The sequence below is a fragment of the Candida margitis genome (assembly GCF_024628925.1).
Source record: "Candida margitis strain CBS 14175 chromosome Unknown scaffold10, whole genome shotgun sequence".
In the NCBI taxonomy this organism is placed as follows: Eukaryota; Fungi; Ascomycota; class Pichiomycetes; order Serinales; family Debaryomycetaceae; genus Lodderomyces; species Lodderomyces margitis.
The window spans coordinates 44,083-60,752 of NW_026261820.1; the positions used below are offsets into that span (position 1 = coordinate 44,083).

Below are 16,670 nucleotides of genomic sequence, written 5' to 3' on the forward strand. Positions count from 1 at the left end.
TAATACGTTGAAAGCTTTGTTGTGTGTATGTTTAGTGGTCTATCAGTGTCGTAAATTATTTCCTTTTTTCTTTTGCAACCGCGACACGACATTTCAACTTGAGATGCCATCAGAAAAATTTCATAGAAAATCAAAAAAACACCACCACCACCACCACCACCATCACTCGTTTTTCCACCCAAAGATTATGCTGTCGCCACAACTTGCAGACCAGTATCCTATCCTATCACTTCCTCGTGTCAAAGATGTGCCACTCCCGCAAAAACTAGTCTTTCCTCAACCCCGTCTGGCTGATGTGTCGTCCATCATCGATATAGGTGTCCTGAATTCAATGCTTGCCTCTTACATAACCAAACCCAGTCCGAAATTGATTTGGTCGTACTCAATCAAACCCACGGTTTCAGTCGAGTGTATTGATGTATGGCAAGCCAGCCCTCAAAAGAAATTATACGTTGTTGGACTTCAAGAACGGAAGAAGTCCAGAATCTTGGTGGTGGAAACTGGAAATGAAAAGACTGAGGATGGCAATTTCCTAGTAAGTACAACTAGTGAAAAGGAGCTTAGTTTAAAGAGTGGCAGTAAAGCTGTTGCTGTGAAGTTTTTATCTGAGTCAGAAATTGCTGTTGTTTATCAAACGGGATCAGTCGATATTGTCAAGTATGGCGAGGAAATATCCTTTGGAGCCACACATCAGGGTGAAGGCAAGGCCATTTACACCACATTCATTACCGATTTAGATGATCTTTTGCTATTGACTATATCGCAAACGGAAACATCATTAACCTACAACCTCATTTCAATAAGTGCATCCAAAATCATCCCGATCCAATCACACCAAACTGCGTTGATTCACGCTACATTTGCCTACAATTCAGGCATATTATACCAGTACCATGATGGCGTTATTGATGTCATACCAATCACTAATTTCCACATCCAAAAGACGGTTTCAGTTTCACCAATAATTCAAAGTGACGAACTAGTTTCTATTGCATCACCGGCCCCTGATCGGATCTTATTGGGAAACGCCAACATGATTTACCTTTTAAACATCAAGTTTGAAGCTATATTAGCAGAGTTTAAATCAGTTTCGAGCTCATCAAACCCAGTTCCCGACAAAGTCTACATTAACCAAGTGGCACCAGTTAAAGGCGCATCACAGTCGACGCAAACAACAAGGGCGTACTATGTCAATTTAAAAAACAAGGACAACAATGTCTATTTGAATGTAGTTGATGTCAATGTTGGTTTAAATAAGTTGAATGAGTGTCTTGGTAAATCAATTGAAAAAAGTGGACATGATCTTAACCAAGTGGTTGACTTGTACAACAATGTCGAAGGAGTTTCATCCACTGGTGATGAGCTTGACCAAGTTTATCAAAGCTTGAAACAGGCGCATGATGCAAAGGATTTGAACAAATGGGAATCCATACTTATTCCCTATTTGAAAAACCACAAAACATGGGATCAAATTAAAAAATCAAAACCGAAATCGAAAACATATCAATTCAAGGAGTTTGATGTGGAAAATGATCGTATTGTTGATATCAATTTTATCAATTCCATATTCGATCTCATTTTTACCACAAACCCCTTGCTGTTCAAAGCTGACGGGTTTATCCCGGAGTACACCTTGATGTACTTGCTCACTAATCCCATCTATCCAAAAGCATTCACTAGCAACCTCATCCAGCTTTTGCACCGCACTGGAAACATCACGCTACTCAAACAAGCAATTAAAACATGTGCCAACATTCCCTTGGGAGACTTGCTTCACGAGTTTATCACAATTGGTTTCCATGATGGTGATATGGATATCTTTACCGAGTTGGTTAATCGTATAGTTTCCGATTTTGCCGTTACTGAGATCACCACCAGTTTGAAATCAGCTATATCCCAGTACTCAACCGACATCATTGCATTAATCAACAAGATTATATCAACATCGAGTCACAAGGGTTGGGTTCTAATTGAAATACTAGTTGACATCAATGGCTTATTCAACTGGAGTCAAGACAACGTTTCGCGGTTAAATCATATAATCGATACCAACTTGGCTCAACTCGATATAAATTCTTACAACTTGACATTGATTGATCAAGTCCAATTGAAAAAGAATCAATTAAAGAGGAGTAAAGGGTCGTCGGATGACGGTGTGTTGACGATTACTGATCAAACCCAATTGAACAAGAAGGTGGACTCTGATTTGAATGAAAAAGTGCCATTATATTCTATAGAGAGATTGGAGATATAGAAATATTGTTAGCTTACGTATGCGATGTCCATGATTAGGTGGTGAGGCAAAGCTTTGCCTCAAGTAAAGTGGAAGGATACAGTCTGTATACCTATTGATAATAGAACCACCAATGAATCTACATTATTTAGTCTTCTTCTCTCATTTATGTAAACCCCTGACTTCACTCGATGCTAAAGATCTGCTTAGTGGTCTACAGCAGGACCAAATGTGAAGGCTGCAAAATATGGCCTATGTCTATAAGAGAAATGGTAGCGTTTTGTCAACCCTTCAAAGAAAAAAATTACAAAATCTCATTACAAAACCTATTGCTCTGCAATTACACACTGCTTTACGAAACCAGCGTAATCGAAAATGTCCACCACCGCCAAAGGAGCATACAAAACAGCTCTAAAATCAATAAACACTGCATTCAAAAGCGATACTCCGCTTCTCGCCGCTGCCAAACAACAAATCAAACAACAAATATATGCCAACCAGCACCTCACCGACAAAACTGAATTAGATGAGGCGATAACCAAACTCAACGAAGTATCCAAGTTTATATTACAGAATATCGTACAGGGTCAATTACAGAAGGATGGTCGGTATTTCTTAAATTTCCATGAAAAGACGGAGTTGGGCGATAATGAAACAATAAAGCAAAAGAAGTCGGAAATGGGATCTCTTAGTGGAGCCAAAGGAAGTCGCATAAGAGCAAAAAAGTGCAGCGAATGAGATAAATAGTTTTGAGCCAAGTGTGATTTTATGTGTGTAGGTTTGTATGTATATAGATATTTCTGAGTCAGAAAGAAAAAGAAAAAAAACGCACAGTTGAAAATGAAATGAATCATCACTATTTATCCTCTTCCACAATTCACAATTCGCACATGCCCCAACCCGACGAAGCAAGAAGAGACGTCCTAATCTCAAAAGCTCTCTCATACTTGCTCCGACACGGAGCAATCAAGGAAAAACTAACCATCAACGACCAAGGCTACATCCCCATTCCTCAACTTCTAACTCATCAACGCTTAAAATCCTACAAAACGACACGCCAAGATCTCGAACGAATCGTAGCCAACAACGACAAACAACGGTTCAAAATCGATCACGAAAACGATTTAATCTGTGCCACCCAGGGCCATTCGATCAAACAAATTGCCGGTGAATTGCAATTGATGAGTCGCGATGAGTTGAAAGAGTTACACATTTATCATGGCACATACAAGAAGAAACTTCTTCTAATCCAACAACTGGGGGGCCTAAGTCGAATGAATAGAAACCATATTCATTTCACTTGTGATGAGTATCTGGCAATTTCGGGAATTAGGAAAAATGCCAATTGTTTAGTATATGTTGATGTGGAAAAGTGTGTTGATCAAGGACTACAATTTTACAAAAGTGACAATAATGTTATCCTTTGTTCTGGTGATGAAAATGGAATAATTGGATGGGACTTGATTGAAAAAGTGGAGGATATATCTAAAGAAAAGACGTAGGGGTGATTATACAGAAATTTGTCGCAAGTTATAAACACACGACACAACACGACACAGGAACGCGTCTAGAGATCAAATTATCACATTCTCTCTAAAATCGAAGTAAGCACAGTTGACTCTCTCCTCTGTAATATGCACGAAATGAGTCAAATTGAGAAAGTCTATGATGGTCTGTCCTTTGTATATAATTAATTCTAAGACAACACGTCTAGAACTGTGTTATGTTTTTTCTTTTTCTTGACAACACCTTCCGACTTTGGTATTACATAGAGTCAACGTAAGAAAACACCTGAAATATTAGTGTTGTTGTGTCTTCTAGAAGGTCTTACTATTTGACGAGTAAGATTCTTTCAGACGATGAAATACATGAGCTCTAACACAGGCTGGTTTCTTTTTTTCTTCTTTTACTTTTCCCCTTTAGGGCAAATTATATTAGACTAATTTTCAAAAGTGTCACTTGAGAATGTAAGCGAGGTTACCGAACCAAACAATAGAAGGGCTAGACTAGACAACTGCACAATCTTCGGCCATCTTAATCCTATATCAAATACGTTTATTTTCAGGGGCACATTCGTCTAATCCAAAGGGCGTGTGATAAAAAAAGGGGAGAGGAAGGGAGTTTTACAATAGAACGAAGAACCGTTTTTTAGTGAAAGACAGACAAGGTACGAAAGTTACAAATGAGAACCGAAACTATTCGTGTCTTTTCTTGTTCTCGTATTGTGTAGAAGTAATATCCGAGGCGGGATATTGTGGAAAACAATACAAGTACGAAAATCATTTTGGTTCCTGAGTCTTGCAAAGAAAGAGACTAAAACAACAATATAAAGATCAGCACCAAAATTATATCCATTTTAGGTTGTTTAGGTGTTTTACATTCTTCATCCAAATAGAATTTTTTCATTACATCTGGAACTCAAATGTGGAAGTAAAAAAAAGTGGTCTGATTGTAGTTGTTCTACTCGAGAATGTTCAACAGACTTGAGTTGAAACTAGCCCCTTTCCCATAGACAACACCTAGGAAGCGATTTGTAAAGTTAGATGTAATGGTTCCTTACTCCAGATAACAACACTCCAAAAATTGTTCTACGATCATCGTTATGTGACGATTCTTTTTTATTTTAGTGGCAGATCATTATTCATAACCCACCCCCTCCAAATATTGAAAATGTGAAGCTTTTCTTGTAACACGCGTTGTGTTCTACAACAGCCGAATGCTGCTGACTAGTGATGCAACAGACAACGGACAAAACTTGAAGGAGTTGAGAGTGGAAGCTTTACTACGCTGTTGGACTTTTCCAATGTACTTTTCTCGTTGTTGTAATCACCTAAATTGAACCCTTAAAGAGAGACACAGAATGAAAAGTCTTTTGACGTTTTGTTTTCAGCTTTTCTTTTTTTTTTCTTTTTGCTCATCTTTGTGACATGCCCACAAGCCCTTTTCTTTGAAAAGTTTCGGCTGTCGACTGCCTTTTTTTAACGGATCTAGATCCGTTTTAATAGAAAATAGAATCTAGACCCACATATCGAGTCTGGATATGTAGCCAATGGCTCACATTGTGGATATGAAACAAATCAAATAATGTAATAGCTACACACCCACACATTAATGACTGTTTTTCTATTCCAACAGTTCCGAGACGGCAGACGTATAAACTCCTTCTTTAGAGCTTTGGGTTCTTTATTTTTTTTCAATTTCCCTTTAACGCCGGCAAAAGTACGGAGTTTAATTATTTATTTTTAACTCTTTTTGCGTCTTTTGCGCAAATTGTCGGATGAGCAAAACAAAAAATGAAAAATGAAAATCTTTTTTATTTTATTTTCCTTTTCTTTTTTTTTTTTAATTTTAATTTTAGAACCGCCTTCGCCTCAATTTAACTTCCCATCGACCAAAAAAATAGATCTTTCTCTTAATTAAGTGGAAGAGACTAAAAATAATCGTCTAGAATATTCTACAAACAATAAACCGAAACCTATTCTTTAACGCTTTTGAAAGGAAATGAGATGAAATGAGATGAAATGAAACGGGGCAAAGTGATGGCGAGATAAGGAAAGAGTGACATCCTTTATATCCTGGACTTTTTGACGAACCCTGTGGCAAAGTCTCTAAGATGCCACAGTTTCCCAATCTGGTTCTTGGCGTGACCAATCGTAAATTAAAAGAAAAGAAAAGTAAAAAACAAAAAAGAAAAGTGTAATGGAGGGGTGAGGTGGGGTGGAGTGGAGATGAGGAAAGAATTGGGGGTCATATCGTTTCCAGATTCAAGAAACAAACAGAAAGATACAATGACATTCTCTCACTTTACTTTACTTTACTTTACTTCACTCCCAACAGTGTAAGAAGGCAATTACATCTCATTGTGTACTGTTGAACCTTTCTGTTTATGCATACAGCTTAGCTTTGCTTTGCTTTGCTTTGCTGTTGTTGTTGTTGTTGTTGTTGTTGTTGCTGTTGCTGTCTTGATTTGGCTTTGCGATATGCATTGTATAGCAATCGGATCTAGAACCAACAGAAAAATAAAAAGTTTCAGCGCGTAAATCCATTTTACTTTTGCAATAAATCTTTTCTTTCTGTGATTCAATTTTTTTTTGCAATTCACCACTGTAACACTAACACCTTACTCATGCAATGTATAATGTCTTATATTTCTATTTATACGTTTTTAAAAAAGAATTACACTTTGAGTCAATACAATTTTACGACTTCATCCATTTTTATTCTTTCTATTAAGTCAAAGAATTTATATATAGTCTCCGTTTTGCCCGTTTGGGGATCTTAAATTGCACTTTCTTTGGTGAAGTTCAACCTTTACACTATTCCTATTTGACACTATCATCATCATTAAAAGATAGAGCAAACCACTAGATCCCTTTTTTTCTGTTTGGTAGGTACATACACAGACACTACCCCTTGCAGATCACCTTCCTTTCCACCGTTACCACGATAGCCAATACATTTAAACGTTCATGTACGTGGAACATCGAAGTCAGATACAACAACCTACAAGCCATACCGTTCATGAGTCACTACCACATAGTTTTAGACACAGCAGTACCACCACCACTACTAATGCTGCTCCCACATATCATCCTATAATGTACCCACCGCCTTCTTCTTCTTCTTCCTCTTCTTCAACTTCACCAAAGCCATCTTCACCAAATAACAACTTACCTAAACTACAAACATCAGGTTTTACCAACTACCAACCGCTGCATGCATCTGCCAGCACCATAACTCCATCATCATCTGCAACAACACATTTACACCCATCTTCTGCAACTTCTCAAGCATCGCCCCTGAAAACATCACCCATTTTAGACTCAGATAACAAGATATGTCAGTGGTATTGTTGTTCTTGTGGACAATCGTATGGTTCAGTATTGTACAAAGACGACTATATCCAGCAAGAAGGGTTTATCGAACGTCCTGAAGCGACAAGTACTTATCGCACTGAAAAACCACCTACTCAATCCACCCGCAATTATATATTTGACAGTCTAAAATATTATAGCCAAGTTGTTTATCGAGATCATAAACATGTGTTGTCAAATTCACCGACATTGGTTAAAACTGATAATTACTTTGAATGTAAACAGGGGCAGCCAAACAGTCACCCACACCTGCAAGAGCAGAAAAAGCAGACAGACCAGTCAGAGGACATGGATTGTCCCCAAAGCCCCAAACTAAACCCCCACACACCGCTAATATCACCCCTACATTTAGACTTGAATAGTAATGCCAATAGCTTGATTGAATATCAAGATAGAGCAATATTGAGTATCCCTAATAGATTTACCTGTCATAGGTGCAACCACATGATGTGTCCTTATTGTTTGAAGTTGAGATTAAAGGATATATAAAACATACAGTGTGGAAGAGCTCACTTTTGGTACCCATTGATGAAACCATTTTGTAGCCACACTATTGTTGGGACAAGTTTATGTTTGGACGGTTTACTAAGAATGACCCACACACAGAATCCATTCGATTCCATTTCACCACTACCTTTTCCACCCTTCATGGCCTTGCTGGGTTATATAATTACACACGTTTTGCACCATTACACTTTGCGAGACAAAGCTTGCATTTTTCATTTTCCATTTTCTATTTCTCCATAGCACATAGTTCCACCTTTTTTTGTATTATCTACATATATTTAAATAAGGACTTTTGAATTACTTATTTCGAAACGTTGAATATTTATTATTACATTGCACTACACTATAGACACTCTCTCCTTTCGCCTCCCTCGTTTCTTTACTTCCTAATGATTGACTTCCGATTCAACCATTTTTGTTTATTCTTCAAAACTTTGCCTTCTCCTCGAGGCACAACTTTAATCGCCGCACCAAAAGTTTGCGTCTTCACATAAACAGGACCTTTCTTGACCCCATTAGTTTTGCTCTTTTTCAACTCACGCAATCTCTGTTCAATTTGTTGCTTCTTCAGCAAATGAATGCCAGTGGATGCATCATCGAGCCTGATGTGTTTGGGTCTCACTTCCACAGCACTAGGTTTCTGAATTATTGATTCAATGTCATCGGGTAAAAATTCTGGCAATTTATTCTTTTCATCGATGAAGTTTTGCTTTTTGGCCAATTCCTTCTGTTTCTTGTCCAATTGTTGCTGTTTAAAACGCTCGTCCTGCAATTTCCTTCGTTGTTTGGCTTGTTTTTCCAACTCAGCTTGTCGTTGTTTCTCTTGCTTCTGTTTTGCTATGAGTTGCTCCTTCGCAGAACTAGTAGATTCCTCTTCTGGTGCCTCATCTGAGTCTGAGTCTTCCTCCTCATTCTCATCCTCATTCTCATCCTCCCCCTCCAATTCACCAAGAACATCTTGATCTTCAATCTCCTCCAACTCCTCATTAGCTATACTCTCTCCATCCTCGTCAAATGTAATCTTCTTTCTACGTTTGGCTTCATGAGGTTTAGCATAGGTGTCGTCGTAACCAAGAATATTCTCCGACGACACATCATCTGGATTGTTTAAAATGCCATTATCGTGTGAATGACTCGTCTTGTGTAGTTTACTCCTTGTCACAACCATAGCTTTATTAAAGTCGCTTTGCAAATGTTTGTAATAAAGAGCGATGACTGGCAATTTTGTGAAGCAAAAGAAGAGTAAAAAGACGCTACCATTACACCTTAAAGTTCCTTACGCTTTTCTATATGTATTCATCTACTTACTCCTTTTAGTTTAATTTGCCTAACAACAAGCATGTTTTTATAAACAGCTTCATTCAACATGCGTAATAATATCTCCTGAATTTCTCCTTCATACGAGTAGGAAATAAATACCTCTTGCAATATTCCTCTTATATTGGACAACTTGGCAACATTGGCATCATCATTGGAATAATTTTGTAAAAACTTGGTAAATATAGTCGAGAATGACTGCTCATCTTTCGAGCTTGAGAGCTTGTAATCACTAATCTTTCGAAAGCAATCTTGAATGCAACCATTGAAAAAGTCGTGGGTGGGAGGTGCTGCTGCATTTGCAAGGTCAACTAAAGACGTAATCAATCTCAACCACAACTTCTCATTCACTGTTATTCCATCGGCGGTTGTTTTGTATGTTGCCGGATCCTCGCAAATCGTACAAGCAAGATCCACATAGGATTCACATTCATCTTTGGATGCCATATCTTTCTCCAGTTTCAAACGCTCAATGATGACCAGCACCGCGTCTTCAAACTTGTGTTGTTGAGATAGTATAATCGCCTGGCCGTCAGTAATGTCATTCTCCTTCAAAAGAGTCAAAATGTTGTCGTCCCCATTGATCTTGAATCTCTTGACAATGTCAATCACTGAACTTTTATCAAATTCAATACACAATCGGATATATTCGTAAAGCAACTGATTGGAGTTGGGCCCTGCCTCAAATAGCTTAGACAAGTAGCGATATTTTACCGCATCGTCACTCACATTTAGTATCTCCTTGTGAAGATGAGGCGCAAACCGCTGAATCGATGCAAAGGAGGTGTCAATATCTACTAAAACAAGCTTGGCAAAGTTTGCCTTCAACACTCGCACAAAGTTGATTTTCTCGTTAACATCTTTACTCTTGGTGAATGCATCCACAACTATAGCTTGAAATTCCGACATGAATCCTTCTTCATTTACATCTTTCAACAACAACAGTTCCAATGCATTTGCATACTTTTGCTCCGATATGTATAGCTTAACCAATACGTTGTAAAAACCTCCCATCTGTAATTTTTCAACAAAGTGATCGTCTTCGGGTAAGTACTGCGAAGTGAGGCTCTGTAATGCCAACTCACAATCCTGAGCAATTTCAGGGTCCTTGTTGGAGCACAACCGGTCTATTACGGTATCCAATGTAGATTCTGCAAGTCTGATAAACTGAGGATATTTGGGGTAATTCCTAGCAATAAATATCGAGAGCTGACATCCGTCATATGGAGAAAATTCATTTGCCTCATACAAATCCAAAAACGCATCAACCAAAAACTGTCTACTAATCCTCGTGTTTTCATTGAGAAACGACGACTCAAAAAATTCATTCATGGCCGAAAGCAACTGGAACGAGTCCTGTTTGAGAAAAGTGTATAAATATGGGAATATAGTGTCATCATCAAGAGCGTGAATTAGTTTGCCATTGCGGGTAATGGGTCCACTTGAGAACAAAATGTCACAAATGGTCTGTATTGGCTCTTCATCGGCAATAAATTTGTCGGTTGGATATTGTCTACTCGTTAAGATAAACGATATGTAGGTATATGCTTTGAATGCATTTTCAGAATGAGCAAGTTGAGGATCCACAAAGTCTTTTATAAAATCCAACAAGGGTGTTTCGTAATCACCTAAAAGATAGTTCCAGATGTAAATCAAGCATTCGCGCAAATCATACTTTTTACACAACTGGATCGTCAAATCAATGTCGAGGCTTTTTATATCCAACGTGCATAGGATATCTGTCAAAAGGTCACCATTGGATGCGTAATACTCCACCAACCGTTTCAATACTACTGGTGGTAGGACTAATAGTGACTCTGATAAAATAAATGGCTCCAAAGTTTGGAAGTAGACTCGATCATTGTCAACAATGAGAAGCAACTCCTCCAAAATGTCCGTATACCCAACATAAGCAATGATAGACAAATACTTTTCCAAATACTTTGCAGGGTCGATCGATTGCAAATGCAGTAACGACTCCTTCATAATTTCAATCAAATAGGGCCGCACCAATGTAGATCTCTTAGTCTTATCGACTGGTAATCCAACGGCCACTAACTTGCCTTCTGAATTGGTATTGTAATATTCGTCAGCTATTTCCAATGCTTCAAAATAGTTTGAGGTCGAGATTTTCTCCAAAAGAATATCGGCCCAGCTTAATTGCCGTCCAAGGAAAAGCTTTTGCTCGTCTAGTAGTATAAAGCATCGTTTAGCTGAACTCACTTGCTGATACCCTCTCAATTCATCCTCTCCAATAATATCAAGTGAACCTCCGTCGTAATAGAATGTCGTCATCTTTTCACCTGTGAAAACACAAACCACATCAGACTGTATCCATTTGATTTCGCTTACATTCCCCTCAAGGTTCCTTTTTGTCGTCTTGATGAATGGCAATTTTGGTACAACCTTATCTTTATCCTTGGCATCATTGACCACTTGTAAAAAGTTTGATGGGAAAACTTTATTGTTCAACTCCAATATCCCCAACACGTTATTCCAGCTGTAGGCGAGTTTGGCATTACTAACCCCATTCAAGGTTTTAACACATGGAAACCATGATAATGCAGTGACATTTCCTGAATTTTTGACCCCGATCTTATACTGTGTCGTCAAATGTGACAATGCTGGATCGTTCAACGATGTGGTTGAGTGTATCGAAAGAACATCACGCGTCATCAACGTAAGAACACCCATTCCATCGGTCACCTGATGCGAGGAACCTATTGGTAACATCCTCGAGCTTTGAATCTTACCCTCCATGGTGAATAATCTTTCACTGAAAAAGTATACGTTACGCAACTTGCGAACTCCATTGTGCTTTATAACCAAGCCAGAATCATCTATACTTATGAGATTATGAGTTTGCAGTTCGACAAATGCTACAAAGGTGATGTTGTGATTCATTGGATGTCCGTCTTTAGAGTTGGGATAGATGGTGAAATACGGCTTGGCTAATTCCGATTTTAATTCCCATAGTCTAATTGCGCCATCTCTGAATCCAGCTGCAAAAAACGACGAGTCTGAAGCAAATGTCATGTAGGATATATCTCCCTGTTCTGGGCAGTCTAGGGTAAATTGAACATCTTGGTTGTAGTTAAAGATTACGATTTTCCCACTCGTAGTTCCTAGTGCAATGTATATAGCATTGGACTTTACTTGAATGACCTTTCCATATGTACTCTCAAAGTTTAGCGACGTGGCCATATTGTTAATTTCAGACAACTCTGACCACTTGAATAACTTACTCACTTGCGGTGACTCGCTTCGTTGTTGTCGCAAGTTGATACTACTTCGATATGATCGTAGTGCCAAACTGGTCTTGGTTGTTGATCTATCATCGAATCTTCTTTTGTAGCCAGTGCTAACTGATGACGAATTGTGGGATGATATGCTCAAGGAAGGGGACCGCAAGGATCTTGTTGCGAGATCATACAATGTAAGGTGGTCGGACGCCATGGCGGTTGCAGCAGGGGCTTGACATTAAACAACGAAAAAAAAAATAAATGAAAACAGAATCTGACTTCAGCTGCATATCCACTAGATGAACTTATCCTTGCAAGACCCCTTTTCAGTAGCAAAGGAGTTTCCTGAGAACCTAACAACCAACCTCAGTTACGGACACTCGGTTGCTATTCAATTCAACCATAATGGGGATTACCTAGCGTCAGGTCTTTCGGATGGATCAATAGTCATATACGAAATGGTATCAAGTGGCATAATAGCGCACATTACCGAAGACTGCCACGTACGACCGATAACATCAATTACATGGTCCAATTGTGGACGGTACTTGTTGACCTCATCGCAAGACTGGTATTGCAAGTTGTGGGATTTGAGCTTGATCAACAGTGGTACTTCTCCTGCTATACGACAGGTTAAATTCGATGGACCTATATGGCTGTCTAGTATCCATCCAGAGAATCATTTCAACTTTGTTGCGTCTTTGTTTGACGATTCGCCTGTGTATGTCAATTTAGAAAGTGAAGAACCGCAGGTTCAGAAATTGAGAACAGACCCGTTGGAAAATGAAGAGCTGGAGGCTGATGGTGAAGAGCCGAGAAAGAGGAGGAAGCCCAATGACAAGCATTACACCTTGGTCACAACGTTCACACCCGAAGGGCAGTACATCTTTACTGGTACTAGCAAGGGCTGGTTAAACATATTCAGAACCAAAGATTTAAAATTGATCCACTCGAATAAAATTGCAAATTCCAATATAAAGAATATTGCTATATCACTCAATGGACGGAAGTTGGCTCTAAACTTTTCTGATCGTATAATTAGACAGATTAACCTTCCTGACTTGATTAATGACGACGATTCAGCTGAGTGGGATTTCGAAGTTGACCACAAGTACCAAGATGTGGTTAATAGGCTACAATGGAACGCCATCTCATTCAACCACAATGCCGAATTCTTGATCGCTTCAACCCATGGTCAATCCTCGCACGACTTATATCTTTGGGAAACATCGATGGGGTCATTGATTAAAATCTTGGAAGGGTCGAATGAAGAGTTGATTGACGTCAAGTGGAATTACAACCGATGCAAAATTGGATCAATAGGACTTGATAGTGGGATTATATACATTTGGCTGGTTCAATTTCCTCAGAAATGGAGTGCTTTAGCGCCCGACTTTGTAGAAGTCGAGGAAAATATAGATTATGTTGAAAAGGAAGATGAATTTGATATTCTTGATGAAACAGAGTTGAACAAAAAGAGATTAGAGGATGAAGTGATGGATATTGACGTGATAACAAAGGAGACCACCGATGCTAGAGGATTCGATATAACACAGGAGTCCTTTATCATTCCAATTGACTATGGAAAAGAATTGTATAGATGATTATAAAAAGGGCCAAGTGAATCAAGGTTTCATGCATAGACTAAAAGTGAAGTCTTGTAGAGAAACGCGTAGTCATTCATAAGCAGAATCATTGGCGCGCTTTGGATAAGGAAGAGGGGCATTAGTTGTATAACAGATTAAATTCGTGAGTGGCTTGATCAGAAAGACGGTGCTTCTATATCCTTTAATCCGCTCCTCAACTATCCCATGTATATTCTCTTGTCATTCTCTACCACCTCCACATCCTCTTCCTGCTACTGATCAGTTGAAACGCGGCGTTTAGAAAACACGGCGGGTAAAAAACAATGCTACCAAGTGCTTTGTTTTTGTTTTGAAAAACTTGAGAAAACAAAAAAAACAGCAAAAGTAAATATACAAAATATATTTATATTTATCACGCTAAAAGAAGGTGTCTAAAGCACAAACAACGTCAGGACTTATAACGCATATCTGTGTGTTTTATCAACTGAACGTCTCATCAACAATAGCATAGAAGTGTTTAACCAAGTTTTTGAACCATTCGCATATACTTCACGCAACAACCTGTTTGAGACCTCCAATTAGTCAACAAAAGAAACAAAAAAAAAACAAAAAAAAAAACAAAAAATTGTCTTTCCACGGGTCAAAATATCAACACAAACAACTCAGACACTTTCACACCCACACGCAAAGACTGTACACTATCAAGCCACCTTAGCTTATCAACTGCAGACATATTCATCCAACTGTAACCGCGTTTTCAACAAGAGCTACCTTTTTCAATTATGTCGTCGTCTACAGTTACTCCCAAGAAACGCCTGATAGACAATTCAGAGCCTCATTTTGAAGACCCACAGGAGATGATTAACGCGGTGATATCTACGTTACAGTGCCCTGAGGAGAAAACTACAGTTTCAGAAACGTATGCTAATGGAAAGAATAACGCTACTGAAGTACAAGCTTATGCCAAAATTGCCGGTAAAGATTGGACTTTTTTTGTCAAATCATTGGCAGTTTCTATAGGAAGAAATACTGAAGTGGCTAATGGGTCCGGTACGTACAATGGGCCTCTAATCGATATCGACTTAGGACCAGCCAAGATTGTCAGCAGACAGCATGCCACTATTACGTATAATTTAGACTTGAGATGTTGGGAGTTGAAAGTTTTGGGTAGAAATGGAGCTAGGATTGATGGTCAAAAGATAAATGTAGGCTCACTGGATGTCAATGCATTGCATTCGGGAGCTATTTTGGATGTTGGTGGGACACAAATGATGTTTATATTACCTGATGCCGCGCCAGTAGTTGCCCCCAAGATGTTGGAAAAGGCTCTTTCCAAATATAATGATCAAATCAAGGGCAAGCGTCAACGTGCATTTAGCTCAGGATCGAATAATGGAGGAAATAGGAGTTATCATGTGTATGAAAACATTCAGTTGAACCATTCACCAAGCTCAGTGTCAGCAACCTCATTGCAACACAATTTGGATGAAGATTTATCGAAAGAGGAGTCGAAGGATATTAAACCACCTTATAGTTATGCCACTATGATTACCCAGGCCATTTTGTCGGATCCTCATGGAGTCATGTCACTTTCGGATATTTACAATTGGATTTCTGACCATTATGCATATTACAAGTATTCCAAAACCGGTTGGCAGAACTCTATTAGACATAACTTGTCCTTAAATAAAGCGTTTGATAAAGTCCCTCGTAAGCCAAATGAGCCAGGAAAGGGGATGAAGTGGCAAATCAGCGAGTCTTATAAACAAGACTTTCTCAACAAGTTGAACGATGGAACTCTTTCAGGATCGAGAAAGGGGTCCTCGGTATCGCGTCAATTGAGTTTACATTTGGCAACACATAAGCATTTACCAGATACAGAACATCCCTCAGTTGATCCATCGGCTAATCAATTCTCACAACAGCGGTCGTTTGAACAACGAAAATTGTCTGAAACACAACGTCAACCACTAGAATCCTTTAATCATCAACGATCTGACTCAAAAAACTTTCAATTCAACAATATACCAACCAATCCGTTACAATACCAAGGACAACAGAATGCATATATCCCTACTCAAGGTCGCCCATTTCCTTACCAGCCTTCCAATCAGCCTCATCCACAACAGCAGCAGCAGCAGCAGCCCCTAATTTACCCCCAACAGCAACAAATACCCAGTTATCCAATCAGCGGGTTTGGCAATAACTTGGCATCTCCATTGAGACAACCACAGCAATTGAGCCAGCAACCTCCACCGCCACCACCACCACATGACACTACAAAATTACACAAGGCAGCACCACCACCAACAAACCCAAACATTTTTGGTTTACCCATGCAAAATAACAGCATTGACGCAAAACCTAACTTACATTCTCGGACATCATCCTACACCACAACAAACCAATTGCCCGATTTGTCACAGATGCATTCGTTTGCATCCAATCAAAACGACTCATTGACTTCAGTGGCTCCATCGGCGGGCAACACTACGTCTGACATGTTGTCATTCACCAGTCCGAAAAAGATTTCTGCGTTGGTAGCATACACGCCTGAACGTGGTTCAAAAAAAAATGCGGTAGGAAATAAACCCCAGAAGCAACCACAAAATCAACAAGGCCAACAACAACAACAACAACAACAACAACAACAACAACAACAGACACTGTTGCAACCTCCAGCGCAAAATTCCAACCAGACAAGTCCAGCATTTTGGAACTTTGTCCAATTTAGCACTCCCAATGGACAAACTCCTATTCGAAAAAACAGCAATGACAGTGATGAGCAAAACAATGGCAGTCCCACTATGAACCGGAAAAGCCACAAGGGAGTCAATGTTAAAGAGGAAGATTCTCCTTTTAAGAAAGACCATGATCAACAAGCAGGAATGGTTGATTCGTAAGAGACGGT

General features: G+C 39.1%; 7 protein-coding genes across 7 annotated transcripts; 6 read left to right on the forward strand and 1 right to left on the reverse strand. All coding sequences in view use genetic code 12, as the record gives it.

Moving 5' to 3' along the window:
* Positions 1–187: 187 nt before the first annotated feature.
* On the forward strand, positions 188–2,254 carry UTP8 (Utp8p; the record flags this gene model as incomplete). Its single annotated transcript, XM_051815227.1, has 1 exon — positions 188–2,254. The coding sequence occupies one exon, from the start codon at positions 188–190 to the stop codon at positions 2,252–2,254; it is 2,067 nt and encodes a 688-aa protein (XP_051671221.1).
* Positions 2,255–2,608: 354 nt separating this feature from the next.
* Positions 2,609–2,971, forward strand: CANMA_003088 (uncharacterized protein; the record flags this gene model as incomplete). The annotated part of the gene is made up of 1 exon (XM_051815228.1): positions 2,609–2,971. One exon carries the CDS (start codon positions 2,609–2,611, stop codon positions 2,969–2,971), a length of 363 nt encoding a protein of 120 aa, XP_051671222.1.
* A 152-nt stretch (positions 2,972–3,123) lies between these two features.
* On the forward strand, positions 3,124–3,735 carry TPT1 (tRNA 2'-phosphotransferase; the record flags this gene model as incomplete). Its single annotated transcript, XM_051815229.1, has 1 exon — positions 3,124–3,735. The coding sequence occupies one exon, from the start codon at positions 3,124–3,126 to the stop codon at positions 3,733–3,735; it is 612 nt and encodes a 203-aa protein (XP_051671223.1).
* Positions 3,736–6,702: 2,967 nt separating this feature from the next.
* On the forward strand, positions 6,703–7,596 carry CANMA_003090 (uncharacterized protein; the record flags this gene model as incomplete). The annotated part of the gene is made up of 1 exon (XM_051815230.1): positions 6,703–7,596. One exon carries the CDS (start codon positions 6,703–6,705, stop codon positions 7,594–7,596), a length of 894 nt encoding a protein of 297 aa, XP_051671224.1.
* Positions 7,597–7,993: 397 nt separating this feature from the next.
* CANMA_003091 (VPS8) lies at positions 7,994–12,387 on the reverse strand (the record flags this gene model as incomplete). The annotated part of the gene is made up of 3 exons (XM_051815231.1): positions 7,994–8,798; positions 9,017–12,292; positions 12,365–12,387. The coding sequence occupies 3 exons, from the start codon at positions 12,385–12,387 to the stop codon at positions 7,994–7,996; spliced, it is 4,104 nt and encodes a 1,367-aa protein (XP_051671225.1).
* Positions 12,388–12,472: 85 nt separating this feature from the next.
* On the forward strand, positions 12,473–13,777 carry SWD1 (COMPASS subunit protein; the record flags this gene model as incomplete). The annotated part of the gene is made up of 1 exon (XM_051815232.1): positions 12,473–13,777. The coding sequence occupies one exon, from the start codon at positions 12,473–12,475 to the stop codon at positions 13,775–13,777; it is 1,305 nt and encodes a 434-aa protein (XP_051671226.1).
* Positions 13,778–14,541: 764 nt separating this feature from the next.
* FKH2 (forkhead family transcription factor) lies at positions 14,542–16,662 on the forward strand (the record flags this gene model as incomplete). The annotated part of the gene is made up of 1 exon (XM_051815233.1): positions 14,542–16,662. The coding sequence occupies one exon, from the start codon at positions 14,542–14,544 to the stop codon at positions 16,660–16,662; it is 2,121 nt and encodes a 706-aa protein (XP_051671227.1).
* Positions 16,663–16,670: the final 8 nt, after the last annotated feature.